General features: G+C 43.8%; 1 protein-coding gene and 1 non-coding gene across 3 annotated transcripts in view; one reads left to right on the top strand and one right to left on the bottom strand.

Annotated features, from left to right (window-relative positions):
• LOC123517628 (motor neuron and pancreas homeobox protein 1-like) overlaps nucleotides 1–18,256 on the bottom strand; it is a 63,801-nt gene that overhangs the window by 12,735 nt on the left and 32,810 nt on the right. The window contains exon 2 of one of the 2 annotated variants that reach the window (XM_045277922.1): nucleotides 2,170–2,208. The exons of the other annotated variant lie outside the window; for it this stretch is intronic. Within the exon in view, the coding sequence (XP_045133857.1) occupies nucleotides 2,170–2,208 (39 nt within the window). The remainder of the gene's footprint in view (nucleotides 1–2,169; nucleotides 2,209–18,256) is intronic. 2 annotated transcript variants of the gene reach the window in all.
• On the top strand, nucleotides 13,951–14,022 carry Trnae-cuc. Its single transcript has one exon. It is a non-coding gene; the product is annotated as a tRNA-Glu (tRNA).

The following is an 18,256-nucleotide window of genomic DNA, read 5'->3' as shown; positions in this document are numbered from 1 at the left end:
GTGTGAGAGAGAGAGAGAGAGAGAGAGAGAGAGAGAGAGAGAGAGAGAGAGAGAGAGAGAGAGTTGCTAGAGCAGGCACAGCTGACCGATAAGACTATATTTTACCCAATAAGACAAACGAGCGTTGGTGACCAGCACTCATTAAGTGATTTTATCATTTTTGACTTGAACAAAAAATATTGAATAAATGTGTTCCGTGAAACTGAGTAAAAGTTTGATTTACTTGGTGTTAAATTGAGTTATCATAATATGTCCGTGATTTAATTAATTATATCACCTAGCTGTGGAGGCGGCGAGGCGAATTACTGCACACATTGAGGTGGTGTGTGTAAGAATACATTGAGGCGCCGATCCTTATCTCTTGGTCTTTATCCATTTCCCGCGGCGTGAAAACTGACTCCGCGGCAAACAACCTTCTCGTCTGCTCCTGATTGATCCCCTCGGCAGCGTAAAGTGTTCCCTCATTCAGAGTCTGCCCGCACGTCTGCACCGAGAACAGTTACCCAATATTTACTGACCCGTGACAGAATCTTCAGTGAAATTATAAATATTCATGCAGAATGGCTGTGTCGGCAGGAGCTCCACAGTGCTCAGAGGTGCGAAACGAGAAGGGATTATGTTTTCTTTCAAAACTGGATTTTCATGCACGCAACACCATCTATTTTTCTACGATATTTTCTTTGTATATACATATTTTTGAATGATAATGACCGAGAATCGTCAATCGGCTTCTTTCTTAAAAAAAAAAATGTTTCCCTGAATGAACACATGATTTTTGTGGACATTTACGAGCAGCAACAAAAGCTGAACCCACACACACACACACACACACACACACACACACACACACAACAGGGCCGAGTGAGGTTGTCCTAACTAGCACAAGACTGTCACTCATGTTATTGGGCGCTTTACTGGCCCCCCGACGGACGCTGCACGACAAAAGGTCCGCCATTCGTCTCGCCGACAGTCCTGCAGGGGCGCGGCTCCCCCGGATCCCGCCCCACCCACAACCCCGCCCCATAAATATTCCTCCACCCTATCCATCCATCTAACGCGGCTCTTGGACTCCGCGTTCCTCTGTTCCCTTCAGTTTTACTCTGCGTCGCCCTTCCTCTCTCCCTCCCACCACGCCCGTCCCTACACTCACCATGACAGAGTGGTGAGTGTGTGTTCGCTGAGTTATTGGAGAGGAGGAGGAGGAGGAGGAGGAGGAGGAGGAGGAGGAGGGCGCAGACAGGACAAAGAAGCCAGAGGAGACCAAGGAGGACGATGATTAGGAAGAGAGGGATAAAGTCGAGGTGAAGGAAGAGGAGGAAGAGGAGGAGGAACAGGTATAAGAAGAAACGATGAGGGAAAGAGAAGAGGAGGAGAGGATCAAGTGAATGAGAAAGACGAGGAGGTGACTGAGGGAATGAATGTTTGGCCAAGATGATAGTTATGTCAAATGGGCAAAAAATGAAATAACAAGACTCCTCCAAAAGATACAGACACAAAGAGCAAGGGAAAGAAGGGTGAAGCAGGAGAAGCAGGAAGGAGGGAATGAAGAAGTAAAGCAGACAAAAGAGGATGCGAGGGTTTCGGAAATAGATGCCTGAAATGGATAAATAGTTTGAATGGATAAAAGGTTATGTTGGTCTGACTCGCTTTGTGTTCGATGGGTGTGTTTGTGGGTCGCTTGCTAACGTCTTTGGCAGCCCCGTGATCCCACTGCACATTTAGATAGAGAAATAGTGGAGAGAGAGAGAGAGAGAGAGAGAGAGAGAGAGAGAGAGAGAGAGAGAGAGACTTAATTTCAGATTTTGACATATTTCTCTTTTTTTTTTTTTACTTTAACGCTGTAGAATTTGATTTAGTGTATGTAATGGTGAACTGTCTGTGTAATGAAGTATTATTAGTGTTGGTGCAAGTCTGCGTGAGTCTTTCCATGGTCAGCTTTCACAATTCTTATGTTCTGTTAAAATGCTGCGAGAATTGCAATTCATCTAACTTCTTGATGTTTTACGATAATGTACTTGTGTCATATTAATACGGTCATGAGGAGTATAGCTATAAACATTACATTCCTGTTTGCTTTAGTCTCTCCGCGTCTGTTCAGGAGATTCCTTGTTATACCAGACACTTCACCAAGATAAGATCACATGTATGGGATCCACCCACAAGCCTTACTGTAAAACAAGTTGTCAGCGGAGATCCTGGGAGGCACACCTGAAAGGAGAACATGGCCACATTTAGTCTCGTATTGTTGATAGACTTGCGGTACTCATTCACCACCTCCTTGGGTTTCGCTGCTCACTCCTCGCTGACAGGGCCTGCATATACCACGGGAACCTGTATAGTTTTGAGCATGATCTGTCACCTCATGGAAGGCAAGACTGACGCCCTGCACTGATCACCTTCCTGCCATTCGGTACGCCGCCAAGATAATGGAATTATCAAGAAATACAAAAATACATTGGTGATTAACATAATTTTTTGATTACTGCCTTATAAGTAAAACAATAGATAGATGGAAGAATTGTGGATTTGTGAACTAATCAGAGGGCTCATGATTCATCCAGCCAAGACTACATTTTCAAGCATGGCATGGCTTCTCATCCTGATTCCTCTCAATAGACTCAAGCGGAAGTAACTGATATTTTAAAGGGTGTTTTCTTGTTTATAGTGATTCTTCATCGGCAATAAGAAAAAAAAAAACATTGACAGGAAGTCAACTAGTAAATTCGTGTGGCCTTTGAAAATAGTCTGCATTATTTAAGATTGTTTTTAAAAACTAGTCCGTGACATGAACTCTTGCAAAACACTATTTTGAGTCGGTGTGACATGTCTAAGTGTTTAGAGTTCCAGTGTCCAATGATGAATTGCTGTAAAATAGCTGCAGCTATACGTTGTTGCATTAAATTCCTGAAAAATTCAACAGTGACATTTTGAAGTGTTTCCACTTTGGTTCTCCTCTTCGTCTTCCATATCATCAAGCTTGGAAACAAAGAAGCGTTCAGTGATTATGTGAGGTAATTTGTTGAGAGCATTCGTGTAATTTTGAGAGAGAGAGAGAGAGAGAGAGAGAGAGAGAGAGAGAGAGAGAGAGTAGGACGCTCAGTCCTTTTGGTCCAAAGTACGCACAGTAGATGCATCAAGACAAGGCGGCAGCCACAACTCCTTAAGATGGAAAGGAGTGTCTTGAAACCTCTCTCTTAAAAGAGTTCAAGTCATAGGATGGTGGAAATTCAGAAGCAGGGAAGAAGATTCACAGTTTATTAAACTAAGCATTTCGGTTTCCTCGGAGCCGACTGGTTGACTCTCTGGGTTTACAACCGCTGAGCAGCGTCACTGTTTTGACGCATTCTTACTTTGCATCAAGAAGATTTTAAGACTGTAAGATAGATTTATATGTATGGGACATTTTACAGGGAATTAGGGAATTCAGAATTATATATAGAAAAGATAATGATGACATACAAAATGTCCACCACTCACTGCGTCATGCAAGACCAGGGGACCAAAATTATTCCACGAGCTGTGCAGGAAAGTTTGTAGTTTGAGGGTGCGATCGAAGACCTCATTCAGACAATTGTGAAAGATTTAGGTCACTGAGAAGCAACACGCCGCTGCCACCGCTGCCACGTCGCGAGACGATTGGTAGGCACTGCACGTCGTTTTAGTAATTGAATTGTGTCTCTTCTGTGTCTGTGACCAAGCTTTTGATGGGAAAGGGAAAGTTGTAAATAAATTTCATTCAGATGTTTGTAAAGAAAAGAGTATTTCACGAAGAAAAACAACTGAAATGATAAGGATTTTACCAATTTGACTCGCTGTCACAGATTGGGCTTCCTTTTTTCTTCAAGAAAAATATTTGTTCCAATCTTGTCATACCCACCCCATCGTTCAGCCTTGGCTTCTGCTTGGGTACATGTAACATTCGTCTGACCACGCCTTGCTTGGTGTTGGTCCAGCTGAAGGTTTATTCTCATTACTTTGGGGCGTCTGATTTTCCGATCATTGAATCTTCGCCAACATTAGCAATACCGTCACTCAGACGTTCGTTGTATGTATTGCTGGTGTAAATTCTAAATCGTCTGCCAATGGACAGATTCTATTCATGCGGTGCTTACTTGATATGATATATCGGAGAGAGAGAGAGAGAGAGAGAGAGAGAGAGAGAGAGAGAGAGAGAGAGAGAGAGAGAAATAAGACTGGAATTATGAAGAGGAGAAAGATATTACTGCTAACGTATGGGCAGGAAGAGACATGAAGGAGGGAATTAATGTCTGGGAACACAGAGAGGGGAAAGATGAGACAAGAAATTAATATACATGTGTTAACTTGAGCCAAATTCATTGTCCCTAAAACCCATATTACTGTCATAATATGAAAACACACACACACACACACACACACACACACACACACACACACACACACACACACACACACACACACACACACACACACACACACACACACGTCAAATTTATCTCTCTATGAAGTGAAGGGAAAGTATGAAATCTTCTAATGTTACAACAAGGAGAGGAGGAACAATAGTAAACATATTAAAATTAGTCACGGGATATAAGGAGAAACACTCGCTACTGACATCACACGTCGAGGGGAACCATCACACGAGAGGAGAGTCAAGTGTTATGAGGGAAATTCCACTTAAGTGCTACGAAGGTTTATATCAGCGGTAGCCAGCAGTATCCGGTGATCAACTGCTGATTACACAGTGATAAGCCAGTGTCTCGAGTTGAGCGTCTTTGATAATAACGTTAATCATCACCTCAAACAGGGGTTGGGGTTGGCGTTGCCCTCCTGCAGCACGACAATGAGTTTGTGAGGTCGGTCATCACGAGGGTGGCATCGCCGCAATAGTTACTTGATGTGTCCAGCCACTTCACACAGGAATATTGTGGAAAAAATATATGTTTGATTCTCGAAGTTGTCTAATAATTCAGTGTCTTTCCGCTCTCCCCACCAGACACACACACACACACACACACACACACGCCCGGTAGCTCAGTGGTTAGAGCGCTGGCTTCACAAGCCAGAGAACCGGGGTTCGATTCCCCGGCCGGGTGGAGATATTTGGGTGTGTCTCCTTTCACGTGTAGCCCCTGTTCACCTAGCAGTGATTAGGTACGGGATGTAAATCGAAGAGTTGTGACCTTGTTGTCCCAGTGTGTGGTGTGTGCCTGGTCTCAGGCCTATCCGAGGATCGGAAATAATGAGCTCTGAGCTCGTTCCGTAGGGTAACGTCTGGCTGTCTCGTCAGAGACTGCAGCAGATCAAACAGTGAAACACACACACACACGCACACGAATCGCTCATTTTCGGTGCCAGTTGTCATTCGTGCATTGCATAAACTATATAATACAGCAACTCCCTAGAAAACAACAACAAAAGTTTTCCTTGTTGATGAAAAGGACTTCCCTTATTTTACGGTATTTCCCTTTTTCCTTCAGGTGTCTCAGGCCAACATCTTACACTCAAGTACAACCTGCGCCCTCCACACCCTGCCGAACAAAGATAACATAATAGGTGAGTATTGCTTTACCCCTTCAGTGCCATGACGCATTTCCATATTCATTCTGCTTAGTATTTGGTGGTTTTATACAACTTCAAAAACTCATGTGGGGATTAAAATAGTGAAGACTGTGGCCATTAATCTTCTAATCTCCATAGATCCTTTCTGATGTCAATAAAATGGTCTAATGGTACACAAATCTCAAGGTAGAAATGTTTCCCAGTACTGAAGGGGTTAAACGTTTACTGAGTTGTATCTATACCGCTGTCTCCCTTGGAATATTGCATGGCAGCTACTGAGTGATTTGTAAACGTTATCGTGGTGAGCTATGTTAAGTAGACTGCCGCAGAGAATTAAAGGCGAAAGTTGTCAATACCAGCACTAGCATCAAATAGTGTGTATCCCTCACCAGAATATTCATAGTACTTTTAGTGTGTGTGTGTGTGTGTGTGTGTTTCACTGTTTGATCTGCTGCAGTCTCTGACGAGACAGCCAGACATTACCCTACGGAACGAGCTCAGAGCTCATTATTTCCGATCTTCGGATAGGCCTGAGACCAGGCACACACCACACACCGGGACAGCAAGGTCACAACTCCTCGATTTACATCCCGTACCTACTCACTGCTAGGTGAACAGGGGCTACACGTGAAAGGAGACACACCCAAATATCTCCACCCGGCCGGGGAATCGAACCCTGGTCCTTTGGCTTGTGAAGCCAGCGCTCTAACCACTGAGCTACCGGGCCGTGTGAGTGTGTGTGTGTGTGTGTGTGTGTGTAAGATCGAGGATTACTGAAATTGTAGAAGAAAAGTGTTAGTGTGAGAATTGCTTTACTCAATACGGTAAGAGAAAGAAGTGTGTTTGTTGGGTTGTGGTGACGTTGTTGTTGTTGTTGTTGTTGTTGTTGTTGTTGTTGTTGTTGTTGCTGCTGCTGGTGGTGCCTTTGTTACTTTTGTTGATAAAGATTATTATTGTTGTTATCATTAGTCATCTATTATTATTATTATTATTATTATTATTATTATTATTATTATTATTATTATTATTATTATTATTATTATTGTCGTTGTTACTAATATAGCTATTATTCATATCATTATTATTATCGTAACTATTATTAATATTATCACCATTACTGTTATTATTATCACTACCCATCACGGGGGTGTCGGCCTGGTATATAGATAGATTATTTTTATTGTTATTACCATATTACAATAACAAATATTAGCAGTACTGACGTTCCTACCACTATATAACACTAATACTAATACCACCACCACCACCACCAACAACCACCACAACCACCACCACCACCACCACCACCACCACCACCACCACCACCACCACCACCACCACCACCACCACCACCACCACCACCACCACCACAACAACCACCACCACCACCACCACCACCACCACCACCACTACCACAATCATCACCACAATAATCATCACAATTACTACGTCAATCATAATATTCTTAACAATACCGTGAGAGAGAGAGAGAGAGAGAGAGAGAGAGAGAGAGAGAGCAAACCAAGACGACGGGGAAACTGGAGGAAAGGATTGAGACAGAATAAACAGGGGTGGAGAGCAAACAGGTGATAAACAACGGGTCATCAAACAGAGGAAGGGAGGAGAGCAAAAGAGGGAAAGAGGAGGAGGAGGAGGAGGAGGAGGAGGAGGAGGAGGAGGGACGGAGGGAAAAGGAAAAAAGGAGATAGAGGAGGGAAGAAGAGGAGAAAGGATAGAGAGGTGAAGAGACACAGACATACACACACACACACACACACACACACACACACACACACACACGAAAGAGACAAGAGGGAAAGAGAAACGAGTACACACACACACACACACACACACACACACACACACACACACACACACACGTACGCTACTGATAAAGATTGCAGAAATGGTGAATGATGAGGAAGAAGCAAACATCAGTCATCGAATCTTGCTTCCTTCCTTCCTTCCTTCACTCCTTCGTCGTGTCCCTCATCCCTTTCCTTCATTAATTATTTCCCTTTTTCTCCTCTTCCTGATGCACGTTCTCTTGTTCCCTTCTTTCTTCTATACCTCTCTCTATCTCTTGTTCTCTCTTACTCTCTCTCTCTCTCTTCTTTTCTTCTTTATTCTTTTCGTTTATTTCTCCTTACCTACGACATTGTTCTGTTTTACGAGTGTGGTCTCTCTCTCTCTCTCTCTCTCTCTCTCTCTCTCTCTCTCTCTCTCTCTCTCTCTCTCGGATTAGCCAGCTGTCCAGCTGTCCACCCTTCCTACGTGTGTGTGTGTGTGTGTGTGTGTGTGTGTGTGTGTGTGTGTGTGTGTGTAAGTGTCAACCTGTTTACCATATAAGCCAATAACACCACCTGTGACTTACGCCCTCCCCTCTCACCCTCCAACTTTCTCTCTCTCTCTCTCTCTCTCTCTCTCTCTCTCTCTCTCTCTCTCTCTCTCTCTCTCTCTCTCTCTCTCTCTCTCTCCCGATCACGACCCTCCTCCCGTCACCCTTATCCTCCCTTCACTTACGAGTCTTTTCCCCAAAAACCTACCGTGGGCCGTCATAAGGAGGGAAGCAGGAGGAGGAAGAGGAGGAGGAGAAGGAACAAGAGAATTTAACTTGAGAGAATATAAAAGAGTAAGAGAAGAATAATAGTAAAAATTAACAATAATGAAAATAATAATCGTGTCTATGTTCCAATAGTGCTGTAGTAGTAGTAGTAGTAGTAGTAGTAGTAAAGGTCTGCAATGTGGTGGTTCTTTATAGTTAGTGTGTATGCTAGTTGTAAATTCAAGGGTTCAAGTTTTGTGATATCAAGTGCATGAGTATTAAATGCGTAACATAGTGGGATTGGGGTATGATATTAGAATACTTGTATGTGTGTGTGTGTTTCTCCATGTGTTTTGCAATCCATTTGTGGTATTTTTGTTCATCTTTATTGCTCATCTTTTTCCAGTGAAGTACGAGTCATTCTCTGTTTGTCTTTCCATCTTTATTGCATTCATCTGCCTACATCTATACTGACACATACCACGGCTTATCTAATATCTATCTATTTATCTGTCTATCTATCTATCTATCTACCTATCTATCTATCTATCTATCTATCTATTTATCTATCTCACATCTCCTTTCACTTAGCTCTCTGGTTAACTGCTTTCTGATTATCGATCGAATTACTGTCCACGTTTTGTTTTGCATCTCTGCTCACGTCTCTGTTTTTGTATATATATCTACACATCTCTCTTAAACTCATTATGTATGCTTGTTTACATTTGTGCTTTTCATTAGTTCATCTGTCTACTTATCTTGTTATCTATTTAGGTTATGTTTAATATTACATTAGATTATTATCCGAGAGAGAGAGAGAGAGAGAGAGAGAGAGAGAGAGAGAGACATTGTTTGCTGATAGTATCACAACATGGCCCTCACAAATACTCATTGATTTCTCTCTCTCTCTCTCTCTCTCTCTCTCTCTCTCTCTCTCTCTCTCTCTCTCTCGTTTCCCCTAAATCTTGTTTCTCTCTCACTCCCTCCCCATTTATTTGTCATTTATTTATTTTTCAACGTCACCATCCGGCGTAAAGTTTTAATGTGTAATAGTGTTAGTTAGTGAAGCAATGGTGTGTGTGTGTGTGTGTGTGTGTGTGTGTGTGTGTGTGTGTGTGTGTGTGTGTGTGTGTGTGTGTGTGTGTGTGTGTGTGTGTGTGTGTGTTTCACTTCACTGCTGCTTCTGCTACTACTACTACTACTACTACTACTACTACTACTACTACTACTACTACTACTACTACTACTACTACTACTACTACTACTACTACTACTACTACTACTACTACTACTACTACTACTACTACTACTACTACTGCTGCTACTGCTACTACTACTACTACTACTACTACTACTACTACTACTACTACTACTACTACTACTACTACTACTACTACTACTACTGCTGCTGCTGCTGCTGCTGCTGCTGCTGCTGCTGCTTTTATACACGCAAATGAGGTTGGCGAAGGTAAAACAAATAAAATAGGAATAAAACGCTCGCTTAATTGCTGCTCTCCCCAACAAACTACTACTACTACTACTACTACTACTACTACTACTACTACTACCACCACTACCACGATCGTACCTCTTTGATACTCTGCCAGTACTATTTTTCTTGGAGGTCTTCATCTTTACCCTTTAAATTCCTTGGTTTCTTCTTTGCCAGTCTAATCTCTTCCTCCTTTCCCTTCTCTCCCTCACCCTCCCTCTCCCTCTCCCTTTCCCTCTCCCTTTCCCTCTACCCCCTCGCCAGCCGCGGGTCACAGCTGGGTGGGGCCATTCATCAGCTCATTAATAGTATGGCCAAGTAGCATATTTACACATGAACCCCTCTCCCTCTCTCTACTCTCCCTCCCTCTCTCTCTCTCTCTCTCTCTCTCTCTCTCTCTCTCTCTCTCTCTCTCTCTCTCTCGTCCTTGTCTCCTTTCGTGTGTTATTATAATTCAGCAAATATGAACGTTGCCTTTTAATTTTAATACACAAGGAAGATAATAGGATACGTGTGTGTGTTCTGTGCTCCCTAATTGATAGATGGCCGAGGGAAGAAAAGTTAGAGTCAAAGGAAATAATGTGTCTCCTGTTATCTTCTGTGTCTTTGTTTACTTTTGGCCAATGAAGAAGAAGAAGAGGAAGAAGAAGAAGATGATGAAGAAGTAGAAAGACAGAAAGAAAGAAAGAAAAGGCACTATTTTTTCTTGTTATTTACTCGATATTCTATTTGTCTACTTTATTTGTTTATTCATTATCTTATTTTTTTTTTTTTTTGTGTGTGATTTAGGAAAGTGTAGTAGGAATCATTAATGGTAGTAGTAGTAGTAGTAGTAGTAGTAGTAGTAGTAGTAGCAGCAGCAGCAGCAGTAGTAGTATCTTTATTATCATTACCATTAACATTATCATTATCATTATTTAACGCTCTTGAGTCTCGTGGCAAGCGGCGCTATATGACCCCCTTGAAGTGGCACAACATCCTCCCAAACATCCCATCAATACTCCTCAATAAATAATATTCTCTTACAGCTCTTACAATGTACTTTTCCTTTCATCATTTACTCTGCCCATTCATTTGATATTGTATAAAAGAAAACTTATATATATCTACCCTCCTGCCTATAGCACTGTCTGTCTATCCGCCTGTCGTCACCAGTCACTCCCCCTCTCAAACCGCCAGTCAGACAGCCCATCCGTCACACCCTAACTGGATATAATCACCAACTCATCCAAATCCACCTCCTTTCTATTCCCATTCCATTTATCGCCACCCAAAACATCCTCAAAATGCCTTTCTCTCCCTCCCTCCCTCTCTCCCTCCCTCCCTCCTCTCCCTCTCCTTCTCTTCAATATCTCCACCATCAGGCTGGCGACTAATCCTAACCAATGTAATGAATCGCTAATTGATTTATCGGCTGGCGAGTGGCTCTGATTAGGTGGGGAGGGATGCTGACGGAGGGAGGGGAAAGGGAGACAGAGAGGGAGGGAGGGTGAGGGTGGCAGGAGGGAGAGAAAGAGGGAGGGAGGCTGGAGTTGGTTAAATGGCGGTCTTTTACTACTATGAGTATAGATGGAGAGAGAGAGAGAGAGAGAGAGAGAGAGAGAGAGAGAGAGAGAGAGAGAGAGAGAGAATTAGATTACCATTCTTCAGTTGATGTGTATTCAGTGACTTCTCCAGCTGATTAGACCGAACCAAAAGAGTTACGGGAGCTTCAATGAACACCACCACCCACACGACATTACAGTTATAGGACTTGCGCCGACGAATGTGAGAAGACAAATACGCTGCGGTGAAGTGAGTCAATCAAGAATGCAACAAATGGTGTGGAAGTTCCGCTCACGACGCTCACTTACCACCAATCGCGCGCTGGTTAGAAATATTGCGCCGCACTCTCTCGACTTAACTCCCGTTTCTGATGGAGATAAACACTTCAAGCAGAACGTACATGAACAAATGACATCTCCCACACTACTTATCCTTTCTTTCTGACAAACAGGTGAGTTAGATTATAGCGAAACAATATTACTTACACTGTTTACGCTTTCTGTCAGATAAACACTTGAATCAGAACGTACACTGACAAATTATACCACCTATATATACTCCTTATCCTTTCTTTCAGACAAACAGCTGAATTAGAACGTATCGGAACAATATTTCTTACGCTTTTTACTTTCTTTTTTGACAAATAATTCAATAAGAACGTAGACAAGCAAAAAAAAAATATCACGTACAGTTTTACCCTCTCTTTCAAACAACTGAATCATAACCTACGCGAGAAGAAATAAATCCAATGTCCATAATAGAGACTGCTATGTAAACTCAAATATGCAGGCAGTAAAATCCGACTTCCCGGTCCATAGATAATTCATAAGGATGATTTTGATAGAATAATGCAGAAAAAAAAAAGAAATGTTTATATAATAGAGAACCCACTAAAAAATCCGTCTTTCTGTCGCTTCCTTAATATTTCAAAAAGACTATTGTACTGAATAAGAAGTAAATATAACAAGTATCCTCGGCCTTATTTTCCTCGTTCATGTCAGCTGGTCGTGACGGGAAGATGTTACAGGGAGACTTGATATGGAGATGCAAGGGTCAAGCAGTACGAAGTCAGGTGCACAATGACCCTAATTACATCCCAATTTATGTGGTGTAGTTTTCTTGAGTTCCTGTGGTAGATATAGTTGTAAAATTTGTGATAATAGTGGTGTTGGTAGCAGTAGCTGTAATAGTAACAGCAGCAGCAGTAATCACCGTACCAGCAGTGTGTAATCCAATCTACAACGGGGCGATGTTTGTATGAAGGATTAAAAACAAGTTGATTAGTGTCACTCTTTTGGGTGTGGGTGAAGTGACAGGGTGACGCCAGTTGTCGGTATCACTGTTGCATCCATTCATTTCATGGTCGACTTTCTTTTTTTCCCCCTCACTCCTTCCCTCCTCTCTCTAAGCTCTCATCCCCACCCCCCCTCTCTTTCTCTTACACCAGCAGGACGGCGCAGCACAGATGGCAGGGCAGCGGGTGGCGCCCATTACCCGGTTCTTAACGCTGGCCATCACAAGGGATGCTCTCCCCGTCATCCCTCCATCCGCTCTCATCCTCACTCCTCTCCCTCTTCCTCGCCCTCTCTCCCTCAGACTCACGCCCCATCGTCTCTCTCATTCGCACCCTTCTCTCTTCTTTTTAGCCTCGCCATTCTCTATCTTTTTATCTCTTTCTCACTTTTTTATCTTCTTGTGTTCTTGTTCAGCTTCATTACCGTTTGGGATTGGAAGTCACTGATTCTTACTTTGATTCTTTTGTTTGTTTTTTCGTTGCATCTTTTTCCTTTTTTTTTTTGTTGTTGTTCATGTTACTCTTGTTTGTGTTCTTTGCCATCTTCTCTTTGTTTGTCGTCGCGTTTGTCGTTATAGTTGTCTTCTTCATCTTTGTCTTCTCAACGAAGTCTTATGATCATTTCTCTTCGTGGCCGCCATCCACCAAGAATCAATCAGTCAATCTCCTTCTTCTAGCTCTCAATTTTTCTTCTCATTTTAACACCTCTTCATTGCCATATCTCACCACCACAACCACTTCCTCCTCTTCCTCCTCCTCTCGCCACCTGTGCATTTAAAGCCAACACTCTCCTTCCACTTATTTTCCCTCGCGATTATTACTCTATTGGTGTCACGTGACCTGCTCCTCCCCTCTCCCGTGTTTACTGTGGCCACATGTTGTCCCTCCCCCGCACGTGCCACGCCTGCCCTTACACGTGCATGGGAAGGGCCAGCACGTGCAGGGGCGGAGACACACACACACACACACACACACACACACACACACACATGAGCTCTGAGCTCGCTCCGTAATGGGGAAGGCTGGCTGGGTGACCAGCAGACGACCGTGGTGAATTACACACACACACACACACACACACACACACACACACACACACACACACACACACACACACACACACACACACACACACACATTTCACTGGGAGGTGTAATGTTAAGCAGACTTATCTTTTTTCTACCCTCTCTCTCTCTCTCTCTCTCTCTCTCTCTCTCTCTCTCTCTCTCTCTCTCTCTCTCTCTTTCCATTCTTTAATGGTTTCCTTTCTTTTTTTTCATATTTTTTTCTTCTGAGCTTTTTTTTTTTTTTTTAAGTACCTACTCCTCAGTTACGAGTCTATTGCAGAGATGTAAGTCTGGTGTACAACATGTGTTCTTTTACAATGTAATTATAGTGTCTTATGTTGAATATTTTTTTCTTTTGTGCTGCACCATATGCCTCCATTGCTGCTCAACAATAAACCATTCAAGTTTTTTTTATATTTTCTTTATTACAATTAATTTTACTATATGAATCTCAGTTGAAAATAAGTCCCGTGTGGTCTAGTGGCTAGGATACGCGGCTCTCACCCGCGAGGCCCGGGTTCGATTCCCGGCACGGGAAGAAATATTTTGCTCCAATAAAAAAAGACTCAGTGATTTTTAAAACAAGCAGTAGTTGACTTCAAGGCAGGTAGTCGGTTATTGCATTTTTCTACATATTCATCATATACATGAGCCTGCTTCCTATTTTGTGCTATCCCAATTCAAGGATTTCAGTCCCGTAGAGTTTAGAGAAATGATTTAAAGACAACACAAAGCGTTACACATCACATACGCAATATCCTCACCACCAGTGCCACCACGAACACCATTCCCTGTAATTCAGCTGCAGCGGAGATGGTGATGTGTGAGGTGAGGGAGGAATAGTGCTCTGCGTGAGGCGAGAATCAACACTGCATTACTCTATCTGTACTTCCTCTATATTGTCACCATTACCATTCCTATAGTGGTGGTGATGGTGACACGTAACATTGATAACAATGAGAAGTACAGTGAAGCCACAGCCTTTACATTCTTTGTACGTCATTGCCACTGTACCACCATAACTTAGGCTGTGGTAGTGCTGGTCCAGGTTGGGTGAGGGAGGGAAAAGGATTTACAGTGAAGCAGGGACTTGTGCTCTCACTCTCCGCCACCACAGCCATAACTTAGCCGGTGTTGTGGTGGTGGTGATGGTGGTGGTGGTGGTGGTGGTGGTGGAGGAGGAGAACCAGACCCCGAGGAACAATTGCTATAAAGGTTGCGCAGCGAGTTGTTGTAAATTGACGCCCGTGTTTGCTTCCATGCAGGTGTTGTGGTCACTGGTCACACGCTGGAACCTGGGGACGCCCTTGCTAAATGGCCGACTCCCCCTCACGCATAAACACACAGACACACACACACACACACACACACACACACACACACACACACTGCCACCATCATCATCACCATCATCCAGGCTGGGCAACATGGGCGTAACTCACAGTCTTACCATCTCCAGCCGTTCACAGCCACACAGTGCTAACCCACACGCTCCCCCTCCCCCACCACGACCTAAATCTCCGAGCCACGACGCCCTTCTGTGAGCCGTAAGAGCGAGCACTTTTGGCTGAAGGAGGAGGAGGAGGAGGAGGAGGAGGAGGAGGAGGAGGAGGAGGAGGAAGAGAAGGAGGAGGAGGAGGAAGCTTACGTCGTCCCAGGATCCTAAACGAAGAGGCTCTAATGTTATGGATTAAAACGATTACAGTGATTGGCTTCTGGGGGAAAGAGAGGGAGGACTGGGGGGTGGGGGGTGTTAGGGTGAGGAAGAGAGAGGGACTGCCAGGAGGATTAGGTGGAGGTGGAGGTGGAGGAGTGTGGATGAAAGTTGGCTGGAGGAAGAGGAGGAAGAGGAGGAGGAGCAGTGTTTGTTGTGGGTTGCGTGCATGGCTTATGTTAGGAGCTTTAAGTCTACTTTTTAATAGTATTTTCTTCTCTGCACACACACAAGCACACACACGCACGCACGCACACGCACACTACAAAGCATCATCGCACCTGCACCACCACCACCACCACCACCACCACCAGGAGGAGGAGGAGGAGGAGGAGGAGGAGGAGGAAGAAGAAGAGGAGGAGGATTGGCCGTAACGAGTTTAATATAATTTGAATTCGTGTTGCTGTTACATTTCAGGCCAATTGCGCGGGGTTTTGGGGTGATCAACAAGCGTGTCCGAAGCTGGGCCGCCCTTCTTGGCTCTATTTACCCTCGTGTTCCTTCCTTTATCGCTAATTCCCCTCACCGAGCGAATGGGGACGCGCGCAAATAAGGGGAGCAGGTGATCGAGGGGAGGCGGCGAGGGGAGGAAGAGAGGAGAAAGGGTGATGTACGAGGAACCAAGTCTCGGAGAAGGGAAGCGGACGAGGTGTTGACTCCAATTAACACCCGCGCTCGGGAGTTGGGCGGCGCCTCAGAAAACACCCACAATCAAGACCTCTTCCTCCTCCTCCTCCTCCTCCTCTTCCTCCTCCTCCTCCTCCTCCTTCTCTCTTCCTCTTGTTCCTCCCTTTTCTCCATCTTTCTTCCTTCTTTCCGTTTTGTTCTTCTTCCTCTCCCTCTTCCTCCTTCTCCTCCTCCTTCTCCTTCTCCTTCTCCTTCTCCTTCTCCTTCTCCTTCTCCTTCTCCTCCTCCTCCTCCTCCTCCTCCTTCTCTTTCTCCTTCTCCTTCTCCTTCTCTTTTTCTTCTTCTTCTCTTCCTCCTCCTCCTCCTCCTCCTCCTCTTCCTTCCTCATTGGTCTTTTTGAAAACTTTCCTCCATCCTGGAATCTGATTTGTGCCTCATCTCGGAGCGCGAATGTGGGGACGTTATCACATTCACTCCTCCTCCTCCTCCTCCTCCTCCTCCTTTCTGCCTTCTTCCGCCGCTCCTGCAACACTGCCGCAGAATATTCCCACTTAAATACTGTCATCATAAAATCTGGAATTATTTTCTAAGTGTATTTTTTCTCTCTCTCTCTCTCTCTCTCTCTCTCTCTCTCTCTCTCTCTCTCTCTCTCCTTTGCGTCATTTCGGAATATGGGAAAGTGATTAAAAAGTCTGATTTTTTGTTTTTCTTTTCTTTTTTGTCAGTGTTTTTTGTTATTATTGTTTTGTAATTACGTTATATCTCCTTTCTGGTTCTATGAGAGAGAGAGAGAGAGAGAGAGAGAGAGAGAGAGAGAGAGTTTATGCATTAGTTTCTCCGACTCTCTCTCTCTCTCTCTCTCTCTCTCTCTCTCTCTCTCTCTCTCTCTCTCTCTCTCTCTCTCTTTCGCTCCTTCTGTATTTGCACTCCCTCCCTTTTTAATGTTATTTCCTGCTTTCTCTGCGTCATTATCATTAGGGGGAAAATCAGTGTTTGTTAAGGTGTGAGCACGGGGATTTTTAGTGCAAGATTGATGATACCCGTGTGTGTGTGTGTGTGTGTGTGTGTGTGTGTTTTGGTGATGTTTTGTTAAAGAATACATCTCTCTCTCTCTCTCTCTCTCTCTCTCTCTCTCTCTCTCTCTCTCTCTCTCTCTCTCTCTCTCTCTCTCTCTCTCTCTCTCTCTCTCTCTCTCTCTCTCTCTCTCTCTCTCTCTCTCTCTCTCTCTCTCTCTCTCTCTCTCTCTCTCTCTCTCTCTCTCTCTCTCTCTCTCTCTCTCTCTCTCTCTCTCATCTCCTCTCTCGCCTGCCTCGTTACACCAGTTAGCTGGGTCGTTACTGCAGCCAGCTAATTGCTCGCCGACCTCTGTACGCGGCCGTGAAGAGCCACTGAGACGGTGAGCGGGCCATCCTCGCCCCTGCACCGCCTGCATGTATAATTAACCAACGCAAGCACTTGAGGGAGGCAGGAGGGAGTCAGCTCAGTGGGAGGAAAAAGGCTAATGCCCATCGTTTCCCCTGTAAAGCTTGTCTTGCTTGCTCCTCCCTCAAACATTGCCTTGCCGCCTGGTGGGTGTTTGGGTGTTGCATGCATGATGGTGTTGTTTGTTTGTTTGTGTTTGTGTGTGTGTGTGTGTGTGTGTGTGTGTGTGTGTGTGTGTGTGTGTGTGTGTGTGTGTGTGTGTGTGTGTGTGTGTGTGTGTGTGTGTTTATTCTTTGTTGTAAGGGTTTACGTCTCTGCATCGAAATTTTCTCTGTATAAGACGGTATTTCTAAAGTGTTATCTATGTAAAAGTAGGATATTTTTTTGCCTGAAATCGGGAATGATCAATTATACTTTTAAATGTTGGTTTCGTCAATTCTTCTGCCTTCTCTCCAATACTTGTCTGGAACAACTCGAGATGTATTATTTTAGCATGAGTAATTTTGTATTCCTGGAAAATCAAGATAAAAGATAAAAAAACAAACATAATCTGCATGCCAGAACCAAACACGGTGCCCACGAGCGTATTGGTCTGTCACAGTCATGTTGTATGAAAGGTGGTGCAGAACGTGTATTATATGGGAAAGGTGTCAGTTTTGGAGGGACCTTAAGTTTATTTAATCAAAACAAAGATATTTGTAGCAAAGTTATAACAAGAGCCGTTTTTATTTCTTTGCTATCGTATCCGAAGTAATTATCAAATTACCTTTTTGAAAATAAGTGACAGTAAATGAATTCAAGACATCAAACACAACGTTTAGTTTTAACGCGCTGCACTTCCTCACTGAACGTTCCCTGTGACGCGAGGGTACGCTCCACGGCTGTTAAACAGAATAAAAAGTAAAAATGAAGATAGTATACTCCCAAATGTTTACACACCACTAGGATGAGTAGCGTCTCAGCCCTGAGGGTTTAAAAAAGGCCTTTAAATGTTGACACCTTAAGACCT

This window comes from Portunus trituberculatus, chromosome 42 (genome assembly GCF_017591435.1).
Source record: "Portunus trituberculatus isolate SZX2019 chromosome 42, ASM1759143v1, whole genome shotgun sequence".
NCBI lineage: Eukaryota > Metazoa > Arthropoda > Malacostraca > Decapoda > Portunidae > Portunus > Portunus trituberculatus.
This window is presented reverse-complemented; position numbering and strand designations above follow the sequence as displayed.